Below are 21,570 nucleotides of genomic sequence, written 5' to 3'. Positions count from 1 at the left end.
CTATCAACATAGGTGCTGCAAAGCAAATTTCTAATCATAGAAATGAGCCATTTTTAAAAAGTAGATTTTTAATATTTTTTGTCATTTTCAGAAAATCCAATATGGCGGCCAAGGTCACATGACCGTTAAAGATTTTATTGATGATATTTGCTAGACATGACTCTTTCTGTAGTTTACTGTTTGTCATAGTAATTTAAATCAAGCATGTTGTTTTCTGGCTGGTTAACATAGCGGCGATGGTAGTGATTTCATTATACACTTTCTTTCTTTATTGGATGAATTAATTTCTTGTGACTCACTAATCCGGCAATGTGTGTATTTAAATAACAAGGTTAACCGTCAGGATGTTCACATTTGAAATAGCCTGAAAACATTTTAAATACTAAAATATAACGCATGTCATTCAGCTTAGAATATGAGGCTTCATTGCGGAGATGTATTAAGAAGTTACTGCGGCCTGGCTGCCATAGAGGGCGCACATTATACTAGAAGTGCATGTAACCACGACCTACAGTCGTTTTTTAAACTGTTAATTGTCGCACCATAAACAAAACATTTTAAATATTTTCTTGCACATGTGCCCCAGTTTTCGCATTCTATCTTGTACTTAGTTTAATAACTTATAATTATTATTATATATATGTTGTAAAATTATGTTGTCAGTATGATACCAGAGACGTCTAAGTCATGTCAAGTTCTGGTTATAAAATTAATATGTATAATATGTTGTTTACATCTATGTGGGCGAGTCCCAGGACAGAGTATGCCCGGTATAAACTGTCATATCATCACAGTTACCAAAAAAACGACGGTCTAGCAGTGACAGACGCGTACTTTAATTTTGATCAAATTACAACACATGTATAGTCTTAGTATAAACCGTACATAAATCATGTCATGTACTCGATAAAACACTGACAATCAATTGAGCATCGTTTGTATTTACAGCCTCTACAAGTATATATAACTTTAATTCGTGTACAAAATATGCACATTTTTGCATTTGAACACGATTAAAATAAAGGCATAACATTTCCACAAATCAATCTGAAAAAAACTAGGTGTGATCTGATTTCGTAAATGTTATTGCACTAGTAATTACTAGTATAACCATGGAACTGGTTTATAGTTCCATGGTATAACTAAGAATGTTGGACTTGGACAACGACCCGTTTCTCAGGCCGTGACTGTGAAAACTATATAGCGCCACCAGACGGTCGAAGTTTATATGTTGCGCTTTCGTTTTGGTGAGTACATGTTTATTTTATGATCGGAGATTCGAATGTTGAATATTGATAATATATGACAATATATGTTACTATAAGTGAACGTATCCGAAATGTAAAGGTCTAGTAGTCGCATTCTCAGGTCCAGTTTTCGGTTTAAGATATTAAATATGATAGATTTTGTGCATTTTCTAGTCATTTATCGTGTAAAACAATCATGGCGTCGCCCAGTCATGTCGACCGGAAGTGCGTGCATCGTGTTCAACTTCTGAAAGCATTGCACATGTCTAATAAATTTGGAAATTTAGAAAGTCACAGACGTGTCATTTGAGCGGCACAAACAAACAAAGACATTATTTTACAGCTCTAATGGGTGAAATAATTGAACAATGTCGCTATTTTATAGTGTCGATTATTTAGAAAGGTCAAACCTCAATTCCCAAAACTAGCAATGTATGAGGTAACCCGAATCTCTGGCCCGACCCCTGGCCAATGAGTTATTAATTTACATGTTTTTCTCACATATTTTTATATATTTAACGCCACTAGCCAATGTACGTAAAACGCGGAAGTGAATTGGCCGACAAGTTACCATGACTCGACAGTAATATAGAGACATTTCGCGATGGGCGTCTTTCGTGGTCGGTAATGTTTACGAAAATTTTTGTTCAATATTTGGTAAAACTGGCTTGGCAGTTCTCATCACCAAATAGACAATGTCACAGCCTTTCGGCCACTTTTCCAACAAATCCAAAATCACTAGATAATTTTGTTTACTTTACAATTGTACTATGATTACATTTGTTGATAATTTTAATGCATATTACTTGTACACCCTCAAAAATACCCCCAGGATAAGAGAATTTAGTATATAGCCTTGACAAAAAAGCAATATTTTTCCTTGTCTTATTATTGATTTTTTTTTCGTTCTGTGTAACTGTATGTGGAAATCCTAATAAGATTCAATGTTCAGTTCACAACTAACAGTTTTGCAATATTAGAGGTTGTGAACTTGTCCATAGAGGCCGCAAACTGCAATTTTGTTTACAAAAAGTGTGTTTACTTACATTTATTTTGTATTTTTTTTATACTTGGCAGTTTTGTTTTTGTTTTTTGTTGTAGATTGTTTGTTTTGTGTTCTTGGAGTTTTGTACAAAAATCAACGGTTAAATAAATATATTATTTCCACTTTGCAGTATATTGTACACAGTACTTGTATGCTTTGTTCTCCAGCATAAATCAGATTGTAATGTAAGCATGAGATTGTAATGTAAATTTAGTTCATTAATGTTGTACGTTGACGCTTTCTCTGGGACCTCGAGTTCAGGCCCATTTACTTACTTGTTGTCAGTGTCTGACTGGTATATACAAAATATGACCAAGTAAATGTGAGAATACTAAAAGAAGAAACCTAAAAATATAATTTTACACATCGAAATTGAGAATCGCAAGTGTAGACATATAGCATAGAAATAAACACTAAATACATCTATCCCAGCCAGCAATTGAATCATCAATCGGCATGAGTGATGTAACTGGTATTTCCATCTATTTTCCTATATTCCTCCACCATATTAAAACGCTCAAGTGAATGTTGTCAAATTCGCGAGTGTGCATATTTTCGTACATTCGTACAGTGGCGTGAACATTGCTACAATCAAAGACGCGCAGAACAGGAAGTCCATTCTGTGCTAGTACCATTGCCAATTTTTGGAAATAGTAGGAAATTGTTAAAATTGCCCGATTGGCATATCAAAATCCTGTATTGAAACAGAACATATTCTATATTCTCTAAAAATAACATTGTTATGTCTCTAGACTCACAACGAACCCAAAACAAAGGAAACATTCCGATCTAAACTACCTGCGTCCTTGAAAATGAGTCTTATCGCCATTGCGTTTCTGAGCAAAAATATGTTGATGTCAAAAACGACCGATTTTCGCCAAATCTTCTATGATTTTTTGATAATATCATTAATTCAGTCCAGCGGTTAGATAGATTATTTATTAGAGACGCTCGTGAAACAAAATTGATGAGGTAAATCACTCTGGGGACGAAAAAATTGGCGATAAAAGCCAAGGGGATGAGGGACTGAATTTCAAAAAACATATTTTATATGTATGCCATTCAATTTGGCCTGAGCCAGAGATTGGCTAGTGGTGTTAAATATATAAAAATATGTGAGAAAAACATGTAAATGGCTCATTGGCCAGGGGGCCATTCAATTTGGCCGGGGACCCATTGGCCGGGGGCCAGAGATTCAGGGTTACCCCAATGTTTGTGTTAACAATTTCAAAACCTGGAGTCATCCGGTTCTTTGCACATGTGTTTTTTACCAAATTTTCTTACTGGTCCTTAATTGCTATTTTTGTTATTTGTGGGTATGTTGCATTGATATTTCAATCGTCTTGTGTGTACTTGACTATCTAATGGTTGATTTTGAGCCTATTGCTTGGATACCATACATATAGGTACCTCAGGTATACCTATCTGAGATTTGTTCAATTCATGATGATATCTAATTTTGAACAGCTAACATCTCAGCTGACAGGCTGCTTGTTAGTCCCCGTTCGGACGTAGTCCGAAAACGGGGAATTATGTTTTGCCCTGTGTGCGTCCGTGCGTCCGTGATCACCTGTATCTCGAACATGCATGGGTCAATTAAGTTCAAACTTCACTCATACATCACACATTATATGGGACATATGCACATGCATTTTTTTCATGATCCGATTAAAGATAGCCGAATAGCGGCCATTTTAAGGCCGAAAATGCATCAAAATCGCACATTTTCACCATTCCGGACCCGGATCTCAGTTATGCATGGACGGATTTTGTTCAAATTTGGTACATACATTAAACATAATAGGAGCTTGATGCACGTCATTTTTTGGGGGGGATCGGGCTTGAAATGGCCGACTGGCGGCCATTTTGTTTTAAAGAATTCAGTTCTGGATCCGTATCTGAGACATGCCTGGATTGATCGAGTTCAAACTTCACACACACACAAGGTACATTATGTCACAAATATGTATGTGCATTTGTTTCATGATCTCATTAACGATAGCCAAATGGCGGCCGCTTTAAGGCTGAAAATGCATTGAAATCGCACATTTTCACCATTCCGGACCCGGATCTCAGTTATGCATGGACAGATTTTGTTCAAATTTGGTACATACATTAAACATAATAGGACGTTGATGCACGTCATTTTTTTTTCGGATCAAGTTCGAAATGGCCGACTGGCGGCCATTTTGTTTTAAAGATTTCAGTTCTGGATCCGTATCCGAGACATGTCTGGATTGATCAAGTTCAAACTTCACACACACATGGTAAATCATGTCACAAATAGATATGTGCATTTGTTTCATGATCCGCTTAACAATAGCTGAATGATGGCCATTTTAAGGCAGAAAATGCATCAAAATCACGTATTTTCACAATTCCGGAACCGGATCTCAGTCATGCATGGATGGATTTTGTTCAGATTTAGTGCATATATTAAACATAATATAAGCTTGATGCATACCAATTTTTCTTCGGATCAAGTTCAAAATGGCCAACTGGCGGCCATTTTGTTTTAAAGAATTTAGTTTTCGATCCATATTTCGGACATGCCTGGACAGATCAAGTTGAAACTTCACATCATACATATGCCTGTGCATTTGGGCTAGTCCTTTTAAGGTCAAAAATTTACAAAAATTGCACATTTTCACCATACCGGAACTGAGTCTTAGTCATGCGTCGGCAAATTTACTTAAAATTTTTGTTTGGATTGTGTTAAAATTGGCTGACTGGTGGCTATTTTGTTTTACTGAATGCAGTTCAACATCCATATTGTTGCTGCTTTGAATGTATATGTCACTCAAATATGAACGGAACGGGGACGTGTCATTGACAATGACTTGTTTTATTTTGTATTGTGACCTTTGACCTATAGTACTAACTGCATGTTGCGGTTTCAGCCACTGGTCAAGTTAATGACCCCTTGTCAATAATCATTGGTTGTAATGATTTGCTATTTCATGTTTCCTGAAATCAACCTGAATCAATTAACAGGGCGAACAATTTTTTAAATAATTTGTAGCGAAGAGTGAATAGTTTAGTGAATAGAGATTCAGTGAATATTTTTTATTATGTTTATTAAAGAGTTGTTTGTTACACTTTCCTGTGTAGGTTTGCCATTTATCTGTATTAATACCAATAATTGCTGTGTTGACCGTCACATTACTATAATAATTGTAAATTCACTATGTTGCATAATTTAACAGTTCTCTATATTTCACTTGCAGTCTATAACAATCTATTCCTGTATATTGAAAGGTAAGATATGTCTAAAAATTATGTATCAAACATGTGCACATTTTTTTAGCCGTTAATAATGAAGTGTGAATTCTGGATATATGCTTATATACTGCTCAGTATGTATTGATACTTATACACATTATTACTACATGTCAGCATTATGGTAAAATATATCAAAGTTCACATGATTTGTGGGAGTTAGTGCTATATGTAGATCATTTTGTCACTCAACTGGGGAATTGATATATATATATGTGTCAATCTTTCTAGCCTATGCATACATATCTGGACCAATCAGGTTTTTAGTTTAGTAATTCAATAGACATTCTAAGCAGTAAATAAAGTTCTATAGTGTTCTAATTCAAGAAAGCTGTATGTCCACAATTTTTAGGTAGCATATTTTTGAAATCAACCATTTTTTACAACCAGATCTCATTCACACAAACACTTTGATCATGTTTGAACATGTTTAGGGGTAGATATGAGTGTATGTTTAGCTCTTTATTAACAACTGTATAAACTTCAAAAATCATAAACACAGACATCAGACCTATGTACATGTATTTGTGTGATGATCCAATTCAAGACAGCTGTGTGGTATTTAACTGTGAAGGAAAAAAACTCACAATGCAAATTTGCAATTTATCTCACTGTTTTGCTTGCAAATTAGCAGTATTGCTAATGAAATTGACACAGGTAGCATCTGTATTTTAATAACAATGTACCTATCTCTTGTAGGTAAAAACAGTGCTCAATTTAGCAAATATATTAAATAAATCACTCGTATTTTGACAATTGTATCTTTCAGATGCCTCGAAAGAAAGGATGGAAGAGAGGTGAAGCTCTAAAGAAGAGGTTGGCCTTGGGTAGAAACCCACCAACCAATGTCCTTCGGGATCAAAGCGATATTGTCCTTCGGGATCAAAGCGATACTGTCCTTCGGGATCAAAGCGATATTGTCCTTCGGGATCATAATAAATCAGAAAGTATTGTCCTTCGGGATCATAATGAATCAGAAAGTACTGTCCTTCGGGATCATAGCAATACTGTCCTTCGGGATCATAGCAATACTGTCCTTCGGGATCATAGCAATACTGTCCTTCGGGATCATAGCAATAATGTCCTTCGGGATCATAGCAATACTGTCCTTCGGGATCATAGCAATACTGTCCTTCGGGATCATAGCAATACTGTCCTTCGGGATCATAATGAATCAGAAAGTATTGTCCTTCGGGATCAGAATGAATCTGTAAGTATTATCTTTTGGGATCAGAACGAGTCGCAAATTAGTGCTGGAAGTATTTTTAATAAAGTACATGATGAAGAAACAAATAATGTTGCAGAGAGTTTCTCATTAGAGCAATTTCATTTGTTAAATGATTCAGTTGGAAATGTTAATGATCAGACAACAGGTAATAAGTTCATGCTAAAAACTTCAGTACAAGGAAGCTTTCATCAAGGTCATCATCAATTTCTAGATAACAGTGGAAAACAGTGTGTTGCAAATAGCTTAGTTTCTATGATATTCAGTCAAATCAAATGTGTAGATTCATGGGAATCGGAAGATTTGGATATAATACTGCAAACTGGTAATGAATTGTATGGCCTTTTACAACAGTCTACAACTGTTAATTCAGAACTGTTATTAGTGACAGAATTACCACAAACAGTTGATTTATTTGACACCCAGTTTACTTTGAGTGTTGGTGACTCATTATTTGGTATTATTGGTGAAAGTGATGATGAGAACACATTTCTTACACCATTTGACAATGCTCTTGATATATCATTAACTGAATATAATTCATGCTTTGTTATATTTGGTGGAGCAGCATTTGCTGTGATCAAGAATGATGGATTTTATTGGATCTTTGATTCACATTCAAGAAATTCCAAAGGCATGGTAGCACCTGATGGATTAAGCATAGCAATCCAGTTCAGTAGTATTGAGATGGTGTATAAACATTGTTGTGATCTTGCTGTATCCATGCATGTGCATGAAAATGAACAGTTTGAAGTTACGGGTATAAATGTTAATGCTGAAAAGTGTCATGTTATTGACACTGAAACTCAGTCAGATAATGAAGTGGAGTTAGTTGAATCAGATCATACACCGTTTTTATATCAACCCTTGTCCTCTGAGATGCGTCAAAGATTGTGCACTGAACTTAGTTTACAAAATGAAAGAGAAAGATTTGGGTTTCATACTGAAAATTTTGAAATGGGTGAACCATGTAAAACCAAATCTATCCAAGGGGATGGTAATTGTTTTTTCCGGGCTTTGTCATATGTACTATCTGGAAGTGAGGATAACCACATGCGAATCAGATTTGCCATTGTAAATCATCTAAAGAAGAATAACCCTGTGTTTTACCCCTTTTTAAGACCAGGCCATGTGTCTGTTGATGATTACATTATAGCATCTGGTATGCAATATGCTCAAACATGGGCAACAGAAGTTGAAATACTTGGAGCTGCTGATCTATTAAGAACAGATATTTGCACATTTAGCCGAGGTAAATGGATTAAATATTCCAACTATCAGCTTAACAAGAGTGTATCCAATAATGGAAAAGCAATATACTTAAAACACGCTATGGAAATACATTATGAAGTGGTTGAATGTGTCAAGCATGCTGGTGATGTGTTGTGTGACTGCTCCCAGAGCAACATTATAGAACAAGACAGGGTGTCAAAAATTGGAACGAAAAAAAGACGTTCAGAAAGCACAGAAACTAATATTGGAGCAACAATGAAATTATTTAAAAATGATAGCAATATAGAGTCAGATGATGCACCAAACACTTTAACTAAACAACCAAAAATTACAAAATCTCAGGGCAGACGTGCCTACCTTAAATGTTTGAAAGAATATGTTCAAAGAAAACGAAGTGCTAAACAAACTGGGCAACATGTGGCTAAAAAACGTAAACTAGAGAAAGAGCAAAAGCGATATTACAATGATAACAGTTTTTGCCAAAGAAAAAAAAAGAACATGATTCAACATTATGCGAATAATAAGTCTCACAGGGAAGCTGTGAAGACAAGAAGCACTACAAAATATAAATATGACGAAATGCACAGGGAGTCTATAAAAACTAGAAGCATTACTAAATATAAAGAAGATGAATTACACAGGGATTCTGTGAAATCTAGAAGCATTATTAAATATGAAGATGATGAATTACACAGGGAGTCTGTGAAATCTAGAAGCATTATTAAATATGAAGATGATGAATTACACAGGGAGTCTGTGAAATCTAGAAGCATTGCTAAATATAAATATAATCCGTCGCACAGAGAAGCTGTGAAGGAAAGGAGTACTACAACATATAAAAAGAATGAACAGCATAGAAAAGATCTTTTAAATAGAATAACCACCAAGAGATTAATAGAATCAAATAAGAAACAATATTTTAGAAATGTATTGGCTATGTTTAGAAATGAAATTGCCAATGGTCCAGATTTTGTCTGTGCAGTATGCCATCGGCGACTTTTCAGAAATCAAGTTATTCACTGTAAAAAAGAGGTGTACACCAAAAAAAGTGGAAATGTTGCATTAATTGCAGATAAGTGTATTACCGAAGATTATCTACACAAATGTAGCAGTGTGTGTTCTAGTGATAGTGAATGTTTATATTTGAAAAATGGACAGTGTAAATTATGGATTTGTTTTACTTGTCAAAGAAAAATCCTTAGTGGTAAAATTCCATGTGAAGCAGTTACCAACAATCTTAATCTGAAGCCTATTCCAGATGAATTAAAATGCTTAAACTCCCTTGAACAACATTTGGTGGCATTGCACATACCTTTTATGAAAATGTTGGCTTTACCAAAAGGTGGACAGAATGGTGTTCATGGACCTGTTGTATGTGTCCCTTCTAGCATTGATAAAGCTACATCCATTTTACCAAGATGTGAATCAGATGATCAAATGATAAAAGTAAAACTGAAGCGGAAACTAACATACAAGGGCCATTATCAGTATCACTTTGTGAATGAGGCTCATATAAAAAATGCATTAGTATATCTGCAGAAGAACAATAAATGGTATAGTGATGTTTGTTTTAACAAAGATTGGGTTAATCCTTTAGCAAAAATTGAAGAAGAAATTGAAACACCAGATAGCGAAGATAGTGCCTCAAAACATTCTGAAGAAAAAAATAGAGATTTTGAGGACAATGAAGAAGAAAAAGATGGATTACTTTTAGATACATGTCTTCAACCAGTGGATGTTGGACCCGAAGTTCTTGATCAACCTTCTGATGAAATATCTTGTATTGCCCCTGCTGAAGGAAATAGTCCAGTTAAAATGTTAATGGATGAGGGTAATGAAGCAAAGTCTTTTCCTGTATTGTATCCTGAAGGATCACCAACATTTCATGACAAACGCAGTGAAAAAATAACATTGTCAAGATATCTGCATACTCGTTTGATGAATGCAGATGGTAGATTTGCAAAAAATACAGATTTTATATTTTATGCTCAGTATTTGTCAGAAGTACAACAAGTTGTCTCAAATGTGTCTATTGCCTTACGCAAAGGTTCTGGTAAAGCAGGTGGTCAATCTGTAACAGCTGCAACTTTAACAAATTCACAATCATTGACTGACATTCTTAAGCACAATGAGGGATACAAGTTTTTGAAACCCATCCGTGGAACACCCCCTTTTTGGCAAAGTGCACAGAAAGATTTATTTGCAATGTTAAGACAGCTTGGTATACCTACATGGTTTTGTTCATTTTCATCTGCTGACACGAGATGGCCTGAAATAATTGAATGTATTCTTCGAGAAGAAGGTGATACACGAAGTTTTGAAGAGCTTGATTGGTCTGAAAAATGTTCTGTATTAAGAAGCAACCCTGTAACTGCAGCTCGAATGTTTGAACACAGATTCCACTCTTTTTTGAAACAGGTAATAATGTCACCTGCAGCACCTATTGGCGAAATAGTAGATTATTTTTACCGTGTTGAATTTCAGCAACGTGGTTCTCCTCATACACATTGTCTTTTCTGGGTAAAGGATGCACCAATTATTGATAAAGATGATGACGAAGAAGTAACAGCTTTTGTGGACAAATATGTGACTTGTGAAATGCCATCTCCGGAACAAGATGAAGAACTTAATGAGATTGTGAATAGTGTACAAAAACACAGTACAAGACATTCAAAAACTTGCAGAAAACTTGGTACTACTTGTAGATTTAATTTCCCACGCCCACCTTCAGGAAAAACCTTTATTGCTCGAACTGATGGAGACAAATCTAATGACAAAGAAGAGAAAACAATTGAAACTGGTGATGTCATACAGAATTATGTTGATAGTGAATCAGAATATCAAGAAACAGACCAACAAAATGAGATGACTAAAGATACAGCCATGGCAATTCTGACAAAAATCTGGAATATACTACTCAATTCTGAAAAGAACTTCACATCTGTTTCATCCTTGTTTGCGTACATTGAATTAACCCAAGAAAACTTTGAGAAAGCGTCTAGCGTGTTGACAAAGAAAACAAGCATAGTTTTAAAACGCCAACCTTCTGATGTTTGGGTAAATCAATATAACAAAGATCTTCTGAGATGCTGGAATGCAAATATGGACATACAATATATTGTGGATGCCTACAGTTGTGTTGTGTACATTATTAGCTACATTTCAAAAGCAGAACGAGAAATGGGATTGTTGTTAGATCATGCACAGAGGGAAGCATCAAAAGAAGGGAATATGGATGCAAAACTTGCAATGAAAAAAATTGGAGGTGTATATCTTCACAACCGTGAGTTGAGTGCTCAGGAGGCTGTATACAGAGTTTGTAATTTAAGGTTAAAAGAATGCTCAAGAAAAGTACAATTTATTCCTACAGGCGATACTCCAATTAAAATGAGTCTTCCACTAGCAATTTTAAAGAGCATGAGTAAAGGCGGAGATCTCAACAATGAAAACATTTGGATGACAAGTATGCTTGATCGTTATAAGAATAGACCAAATGAAATTAATACCATGTGTCTTGCAAGTTTTGCTTCTGAATACAGAATTGTACCTACATCAGAGGTAGAAAGAAAAAGAAATATTGATAACAATAAAGTTATTAAACTTAATAATGGTCTAGGTTTTATGCAAAAGAGAACAAGAACTGATCCTGCAGTTGTTAGATATGCAAGATTTTCAGTAACTAAGCAACCAGAGAAGCATTATCAAAGTATATTGCAACTTTTTCTACCATACAGGGCTGAATGCCAGTTGAAACCTAAACAATTCCATTCATTTGAAGAGTTTTATCAAACTGGTGCTGTGAAATACAAGAACAATTGGCCTGAAAGAGTTAAATCTATAGTTGACAGAAATAAAGCAATGTTTGAGAAAGATGTTGATGTTATTGATGCAGCTGAGCAAATGCTTGAGTCATGCCCTCTTTTAGAAGATGCATGGGCACAAATTCATCCAGAGTCCGAGAAGGAAAGATTAGAATGTTTAGAATCAGTTAGTACGAATTCGGTATCTAATGAATCAGAAAGTGAAGATTCAATTCCAGACTTGTTGCACAAAGATAAAAAAGACGTTTGTAAAGAAGTATATAGTCAGTGTGGAATGTCCAAAGATGAGGCTAAAATATTGATGAGATCACTTAATGATAAACAGCGTGATATATTTTACACTGTTCGACAATGGTGTTTAGATAAAGCTAATGGCAAGAATGTTGCACCATTTCACATGTTCTTAAGTGGAGGAGCAGGAACAGGAAAATCTCATGTTATCAAAGCTGTGTATTATGAGGCTTCAAGAATTCTTGCTCGTATTCTACCAAATCCAGATGATATTTCTGTTCTGTTGACAGCACCGACCGGTGTAGCTGCGTTCAACATAAATGCAACCACTGTCCATAGTACTTTCTCAATAGCAGTTGATGCCAAATTGCCATATCAACCACTAGGACAAGATACATTAACCACCATTCGTTCCAAACTAAGTAGTCTGCAGATTCTTATTATTGATGAAATTTCAATGGTTGACAAGAAGTTGCTTTGTTATATACATGGGAGATTAAGGCAAATCAAACAGACTGGTGACTATTCACCATTTGGAAATGTTTCTGTGATTGCTGTAGGCGATTTTTATCAATTACCACCTGTAAAAGGAAAAGCTTTATATGTTAGTAGCGAAGGCATGGATCTGTGGAATGATTATTTCGCCATTGCTGAATTAACAGATGTAGTAAGGCAGCAAGATCAACAGTTTGCTGAGGCATTAAATAGCGTCAGAACACGAAGAAAATCTGATGAATTACCAGCAAATGTTGTGAACATGTTTCGTCTGTGTGAAACTGGTGAAGAGTACAATGGTATGCATATATTTGCAACAAATAAAGATGTGGATCTATGTAATATAAACATGCTTCATTTAACATGTTCAAACCCCATATGTATTAATGCTCAAGACTTTTCTAGAAATACTAAAACTAAAAAACTAGAACAGAGAGAGAGGAACTATGTCAAAGTCTACAATACAAACTTGGCAAAGACGGTTACTTTGGCTATAAATGCTCGTGTGATGTTAATTAAAAACATTGATGTATCTGATGGTCTAGTAAATGGTGTTTTTGGCAAAATTGCACATATTTCTTTTGAAGACAATAACATATTTCCATCCTGTATATATGTAGTGTTTGATAACGTGAAGGTTGGTACTAAACTACGCAGTAAATCTGGAAGCTTCTCTGTATTATCACCAAATAGCACACCTATAAAACCATCAGAGGACAGAGTAAACAATGGTGGAGGCATTAGAAGACAATATCCATTAAAGCTAGCTTATGCATGCACTATACACAAAGTACAAGGATTAACAGTAGAGAAAGCTGTAGTATCATTGAATAAAATATTTTCTCCAGGGCAAGCTTATGTAGCCTTGAGTAGAGTTAAGTCATTAGATGGCCTTATTATTCAAGATTTCAAGGAATCGAGTATGTATTGCAATGAAAAGATTGAATCAGCTCTATTAAGCATGCCAAAATACTTGACGTCAAAATCAGTGTCAGACAGGGTTTGCCAATGTACTATCTTGCTATACAATGTTGAAGGATTATTATCTCATTTTGAAGACATCAAATGCGATAAAAGACTTGTTAATGTTGATTTTATGTGTTTGACAGAAACCTGGCTACTGGATGGGCAACAATATAGTGAATTAGAATTAAAAGATTTTGATTTTCATCACAAACCACGGTCATTATCTTATGATACATCTAATGAGATAACATCAGATTTGAAACAACAGGCACATGGAGGTGTAGCAGTTTATTCTAGCATTCATAAAAGTACTGAATTCCTCAAGCTACATGTGTCTAATTTGGAGTACTTAGCTTTTTATGTGAAAGACTTATGTGTGTCAGTAGCTGTTATATATAGACCGCGGTCATATAAAGCTGATGTGTTTAGAGAAAACCTATTGTGTCTGGTTAGTGAAATGAGTAAAATATCTGCAAGTAACATTATTATTGGTGATTTCAACGAAAATATACTTGTGTCTTCCAGTGTGCAGAACATTTTGGAAAAGCAAGGATTCAAACAATGTGTAGCCTTACCAACTACAGAAAGTGGAACGTTGATTGACCATGTATACATTAAAAACGCTGACATTCTTAATGTTGAAGTTATACAAACATATTATGGGTTTCATGATGCTGTGATTATTCAGTTCTGAAAGTATCAATATTTTGGTACACTCAACCTGGACTTATTATTATTATTGAAATTCCAATTTCCTACCTTCATATGGATGTCAACATTGCTACAACTGGAATGCTAGAATTACACTTAAGTGATGAGTCTATTATAGGGAAAAATATTCCAATGTATTTAGATATTCAGATTCTCTCCCTACGTTTACTGCGCGAATAGCATTACAGGGCGTGAAAGTAAAACTAAGGGACACGCCCACCCACTCCACTCCACTTCACTCATTATAGGATTGGGAGGGGGCACTTACTGACATGGATATTTCGCTAACTTATTTTTTATAACAAAAAATAATTTTGAATGTTTTTTTTAACAGAGGAGATAGTTGCAGTTACGTGACATTTATTTATTGTATCCATTTTGTGTTAAATTGTTTTGCTGATCAATGTAATGATGTTGCCCACCATGATGTCATTGTTTAAACGTGCTTAGTATAGGTCGTTATGCAAGATATATAATGTAATTAAGGACTTTGAATATATAATCTATATTGTGAGGTCTAATAATTTCAGGAAAGCAGTAACGTAATTGCAACTTTACTTTAAAACATCATTTATAATTTCAATTATTCACACAGTATCCATCAAGTGCCCCCTCCCAATACAAATATAATTTATCTATACTACTCAAAACAAACTAGGAAACACTAGCTTCTGAAATTATATATTGTTTAATGTTATGTAACTGTTATATTCACACAACCTTACATGTTTGGTTTGGGTTCCAATATAGGAAAATTTAATGTAGCAATGAAATTGAAAAGTTTATCATAAACCTGCTCGAAATGCATGTTATGTTGTCACACATTCTATAAGCATGACACCACGTCATTAATAATTTGAGCATGGAAGTGGACTAATAATAACTGTGACACCTATATTTTTCAAAACTTTTCAACAGCACAGAAATGACTAAGGTTAAGCCACCCATTTGTGACAACTTTAGATGAGAGTGATACCATCTTGTCACAGGTTTTAACAGCCAAACTATGGCCATCAATGTCAAATTCAGCGCCTTTGGAACATAAATCATACCAAAGTGAATGACCAAACCAAGTCAATGATCTCATGGATGATGTGATCGAAATATCATTTCATACAGACTGATGAATACTTCATCGATACCACAGTAGAATAGTATAATCACTTAATGTGATGACAGCATTATGATACAAGTTGATTAATGTCTCCCCTCTCCATATAACATATAAGCCTGCTGGACAACGAATATATGCTGTAGAAGTTTAGAATGGTAAACCGAGCCACATGCACTTGATGTCACATATTGCCGATGTCAATACTGGTTCCCTTGCAGAACGAGTATATCCAGAATCACAATGTGGTTTTAGTTCAGGTTCCTCCACCATAGACATGATCTTTTCTGTCAGACAACTCCAGGAAAAGTGCAGTGAAAAGCGACAACCTTTATACTTGGCTTTCGTTGACCTTACCAACCTTCAACCTGGTAAGTCGCTGTGGCTTATTCAGTCTTCTTCAGCGCATAGGCTGCCCACCAAAGCTTCTAAGCCTCATCAAGTCTTTCCATACAGACATGAAAGGCACTGTCAGCTTCGACGAGGATTCATCTGAACCATTCGACATTTGCAGCGGTGTTAAGCAAGGATGCATGCTCGCTCCAGACTCTTCAGGATCTTCTTCTTTCTCCTTCTGTACTATGCCTTTGACTCTTCATCTGACAATGTCAACATCCACACCAGGCACGATGGAAAACTCTTCAACTGGTCTCGGCTCCGGGCTAAGTCCAAGATCACATGTGTTCCTCTCAGAGAAATGTTGTTTGCTGATGATGCTGCTCTTGCGAGTCACACCCACGACAGTCTTCAACAACTTGTGGATCGCGTCTCTAAAGCCTGCAAAGGGTTCGCGCTCACAATCAGCATTAAAAAAGACAGAGGTAATGGAAAAGGACCCTCAAATAGCACCCTCCATTCAAATCGATGTCTCGCAGTTGGCTGTGGTCGACAACTTGAGATACTTGGGCTCAAACATCTCTCAGAACCTGTCCCTTGATGCAGATAAATGCTCGTATGGACAAGGGACGTCTTTCAAAGAACTTGTTGTATGGTCAACTAGAAGAAGGAGCATGCCCAGTTGGTCGGCCACGCCTTTGGTTTTGTAAAAGAGACCCCAAGGCTACTCACATAGACAGACAGTCATGGGAGATAACAGTCGATGACTGCTCAGCATGGAGACAAGCAGTCAGCATGGGCATCCAGGGCGTGGAGGAGGACAGACACGGAAGACAGTGATAGAAGTGACTGAGGAGTGAAGCATCTACCAGCTCACTCGACAACTCAGTTTTATTCTGCGAGGACTGTCACTCAAGGATTGAGCTCTACAGCCACCACAGCGCAACCCATCATCTTCCTAGACGGACGGGGGCCAACAACAACAATACTGGACAAAACATTCTAATTGGATCAATTTGGTATTCATTTAATATGAACCCAATTAACTATTCATAGAATTTACTGTCATGTGATGGATAAACTGTTCATATTATCGTGTATGTGTTGTACATTGTTGTATCACCAATTATAATACATTCATTTTTTATAATTTTCATTCCTGTGGAATGTGCTATCATAACATGCATTTTGATCTGATTTATTGTAGTTCTAACTGGAAAAAAAGAAATCATGTTTGAATCAGGCTATTTCAGTGTCCCCTAAACTATTTTGAGTACTTTAGTTATCGTTTTTCTGGGTTGTAAATTAGTCCTTATTTCTTTTAGCCGAATTATTATCAGAAATACACAATATATATAGGTAAAATAAATGAAACTTTAATATGGTTAGAACAATGTCTTCAAAGCAACGAAATGTAAAGATTCATTTTTAATCCTGTAGCCTTGTTGTTTCTCAATGTTATGTTAAACATATTTTCACAGAAGAAATCCGAGCATGCGTTCTCTGAATTTGTGCACTCATATTTGCCATATATATTCTGAATATGTAACCATATATTATATAGTTAGTGAAGTACTAGGAGCGTCTATTATAGTGTCAGTAAAAAAATTATTTGTGCGTATGTATACATCAGAACGTTAAAAACACGAAATCTGACATGATAGACATAGTTATCTAAGAAAGACAATGAATACCGCATCATCTGCACTGTATTGATTTTATAATCATGTAACTGTAGATATATTCTAGTGTTGTTTAATATACATGATTTCACTATAATTTTAATTTTCCATTAGATTTTGAAAACCAGTTTCTTTTTGTTTCACATTACGAACTTAGCTAATGAACTTCTTTACTGATATATAATGTCATTTGCTTATTTAGATGACTGTATTATATATACCCTAAACCACATGTAATAGTTTTTGTACATATTGTTATTGATGTTGCAAAATAAATGACTCATTATTGAAATAACAAAACTAAGTGATTTACTCAGTTATATGTTATGGAATCTCCGAAGCAAATGTTTCTTATAGTACTGTACCCTGGCTTGACAAACACAATGAATGCATGACACAATTATGCCAATAGATGCATATGCATACTAAAAACTATTCAGGATATTATAATTGTGCATATTTGATGAACCACATAACCATATCCATCTAATCGGTTTCCCACATATTGTGCCATATTTATTTTCAATCTCCCTTCTCTATATACAATGGTTTTCATAACATTAGGTTCAGGCACACTTAATGAATAATATACTGTTGACTAACATGTTTGCAAATATATCTATATATCCACTGGGAATGACAGTCCTTATTCTGTGATACTTTTGGTTAATAAAAATGATTATTTTCGTTATTTTCATATCATCATCATTAAAAGTACATTCGAGACGTTATAAATATATAAGGATAAAATATGCAAAAAAATCGTATAAATAGTATTTCATTCATATGCTGTAGGGCATTTCTAGTTGACATTAAATTCACGAACATGATCAACTCACTACATGCTATATGTCGTAACAATAGTTTTAGGAAGCTTTGTTGTTTTAACTAAATGCAAGATGGCAGACAAACTACACAATATATGGATTTGATTTCACAGGAATATGTTAAACTTAATGCAAGAATTCCACATACCGAATTTTGTATCAGTCTGGCAAATAGTTCATGAGTTATAGAACTTTTTCTCTTTTACTAAATCCAAGATGGCTGCCAAAGGAAGCCATTTTTCGAAAATCTGCTTCAGTAACTTTGTAGAGCTTTCAACAGAGATACTATATGCTGAATTGCTTTTCAAACAAGCAAGCAGTTTTTAAGAAGATAATTTTTTGAGGTTTTTTTCATTTTTGTGATAAATTCAACATGGCCACCAAAACCACTTGAATCATGGGAAATATTTTCATGAACACATAATCATCTTATTGAGCGGATGTTGTATGCCAAGTTTTGTTTAAATCTGGCAAATTGTTCATAAGTTATAGCATAATTTCACTTTTTACTAAATCCAAGATGGCTGCCAAATGAAGCCATTTTTCAAAAATCTGCTTCAGTAACTTTGTAGAGCTTTCAACAGAGATACTATATGCTGAATTGCTTTTCAAACAAGCAAGCAGTTTTTAAGAAGATAATTTTTTGAGGTTTTTTTCATTTTTGTGATAAATTCAACATGGCCGCCAAAAACACTTGAATCATGGGAAATATTTTCATGAACACATAATCATCTTATTGAACACATGTTTTATGCCAACTTTAGTTTCAATCGGGCTAATTGTTCATGAGTTATAGCGTACTTTCACTTTCGAAATAATCCAAAATGGCTGCCAAAGGAAGCCATTTTTCGATAATCTACTTTAGTAACTTTGTAGAGCTATCAACAGAGATACTATATGCTAAATTGCTTTTCAAACAAGGAAGCAGTTTTTAACAAGATAATTTTTTGAGGTTTTTTGAATTTTTGTGATAAATTCAACATGGCCGCCAAAACCACTTGAATCATGGGAAATATTTTCATGAACACATAATCATCTCATTAAGCGGATGTTGTATGCCAAGTTTTGTTTAAATCTGGCAAATCGTTCATAAGTTATAGCGTACTTTCACTTTTTTACTAAATCCAAGATGGCTGCCAAAGGAAGCCATTTTTCGAAAATCGGCTTCAGTAACTTTGTAGAGCTATCAACAGAGATACTATATGCTAAATAGATTGTCAAACAAGCAAGCAGTTTTTAAGATAATAATTTCTTGAGGTTTTTGGCATTTTTGTGATAAATTCAACATGGCCGCCAAAACCACTTGAATCATGGGAAATATTTTCATGAACACATAATTATCTTATTGAACGGATGTTGTATGCCAAGTTTTGTTTAAATCTGGCAAATTGTTCATAAGTTATAGCGTAATTTCACTTTTCACTAAATCCAAGATGGCTGCCAAAGAAAGCCATTTTTCAAAAATCTGCTTCCGTAACTTTGTAGAGCTATCAACAGAGATACTATATGCTAAATTGATTGTCAAACAAACAAGCAGTTTTTAAGAAGATAATTTTTTGAGGTTTTTTGCAATTTTTTGATAAATTCATTATGGCCGCCAAAACCACTTGAATCATGGGAAATATTTTTATGAACACATAATCATCTTATTGAAGGGATGTTGTATGCCAACTTTGGTTTAAATCTGGCAAATTGTTCATGAGTTATAGCGTACTTTCACTTTTTATTAAATCCAAGATGGCTGCCAAAGGAAGCCATTTTTCAAAAATCTGCTTCAGTCACTTTGTAGAGCTATGGCCATAGGTGCTGCAAAGCAAATGTATAATCACATGAATGAGCCATTTTTGAGAAGAAGATTTTAAAAGTTTCTTGTCAATTTTCGGAAAATCCAATATGGCGGCCAAGGTCACATGACCGCTAAAGTTTTTATTGCTGATATTTGCTAGACATGAGCCAATGATGCCACACAAAAAAACCGGAAGTTCCTAGACCCTCAGAAAGTGGTGCAATTGAGTACTTCCGGTCTGTGTTCTACCTAAGATGGCGGCCAGGTCATGTGACCTACATAGCTGGTTTTGGGGTATGCACCACAACTCATGGTCCTTTATCAGAATGCGAAATGGCAAGTCAATCGCAGCATTATTTTTCAAGTTACAGTGGTTACAAAAAACGGCGGAAAAATAATAATAATAAATATAGCTGCATAGCAGCGATGACGGGTTTCGAGCCTGCGTGGCTCATGGCAAATTGCACTTGCTTGATGTGATTATTATGTCTAGAATGCAATGTTCTTAACAAGTCCTCTGGTATTTTGCTATTATGAAGCACACTGGAATCAACAGACATAATAACCATTTATAGTCATTCATAATTAAGGAGTTGTTTGATGTTATTAATCATGATTATTGTATTATTGAACTTTTGTTTTAGTGAAACTTTTCAGTTCTAAATGAGCCTGTTGCATTTTCGCATTTTGTTGCCAAATTATGTGAAAAACTGTTATAGTTGGAAATGGTGCAAATAATGCGGCTCGTGCATAGTCACTCAATGACTGAAATATCAATTCCAGTTATACCATGTATGTTCCTCTAAAACAAATCAAGATGAGAAAGTTTTGTGATAGCTTACATGTACGTTAAGACAATAGACCAATAACTGTGTCAATAATTCATCTGCTTTGGCCAGTCAGATATGTGCACATGTATATTGCACTGGAAAAGTGCACCATTGTGAGAGGGAGAGGTAACTTGTACAGTGTTCTGAATCCAATATATGTTGCTAATAACAAATTCAAAAATTCCGAGCACATATGATTACAGATAACAGCCTATATTTATTATCATTAAACTTTAAATCCTTAAAACAAAGTAATGATCAGAGGATATGGATGGAACAAAGAAACTACCAACTTGAATGAATATATCAGCAGCAACTTAGGTTGTGTACCAGCTTATAGTGGAAACACTGAATGTTTTAGCATAAAGTATATAATGGTGAACACAACAATGTATATACATAGATTGTATATGAAATAAACATGGTAAACACTGGTAATAAAATCATCAGTTTCAAATTTCAAAACTCAACAAATTACCCCATCACCTCTAGTGAAGAACATGGATGCATTGCATCTAATGGGTGTTTAAGGCCATTGAAATATCGTGGACTACTTTGGTAATTCTCGGCAGGTACCAGTGGTAAATCATTATGAGCATCGACTGGTGAAATGCTAATGATATTATAACCAGAAACTTGAAATTCTTGATCTTCAGCATCAAGTAAGATCTCTTCAGTTTCATCTGAAGAGAACATGAATGTGTTGCCGAAAATGTGTACCAGCTTATAGTGGAAACACTGAATG

General features: G+C 35.1%; 1 protein-coding gene and 1 long non-coding RNA gene across 2 annotated transcripts; both read left to right on the top strand.

The window, feature by feature from the left end:
• The first annotated feature begins 1,180 nt into the window (after positions 1-1,180).
• Positions 1,181-6,867, top strand: LOC146729496 (uncharacterized). The gene is made up of 3 exons (XR_014928173.1): positions 1,181-1,247; positions 5,520-5,550; positions 6,341-6,867. It is a non-coding gene; the product is annotated as an uncharacterized LOC146729496 (long non-coding RNA).
• An 88-nt stretch (positions 6,868-6,955) lies between these two features.
• LOC146729495 (uncharacterized) lies at positions 6,956-14,236 on the top strand. Its single transcript, XM_085495876.1, has one exon. The coding sequence runs from the start codon at positions 6,956-6,958 to the stop codon at positions 14,234-14,236; it is 7,281 nt and encodes a 2,426-aa protein (XP_085352002.1).
• The last annotated feature ends 7,334 nt before the right edge of the window (positions 14,237-21,570 follow it).

This window comes from Saccoglossus kowalevskii, chromosome 22, assembly GCF_978046115.1.
Source record: "Saccoglossus kowalevskii chromosome 22, keSacKowa6.1, whole genome shotgun sequence".
In the NCBI taxonomy this organism is placed as follows: Eukaryota; Metazoa; Hemichordata; class Enteropneusta; family Harrimaniidae; genus Saccoglossus; species Saccoglossus kowalevskii.
Note: the sequence above shows the minus strand (reverse complement) of the source record. Positions and strands in the feature narration are given on the sequence as shown.

What these genes read in the sequence shown, in the direction of transcription:
- LOC146729495 (XM_085495876.1), top strand. Translation starts at nt 6,956, where the DNA reads ATGCTAAAAACTTCAGTACAAGGAAGCTTTCATCAAGGTCATCATCAA.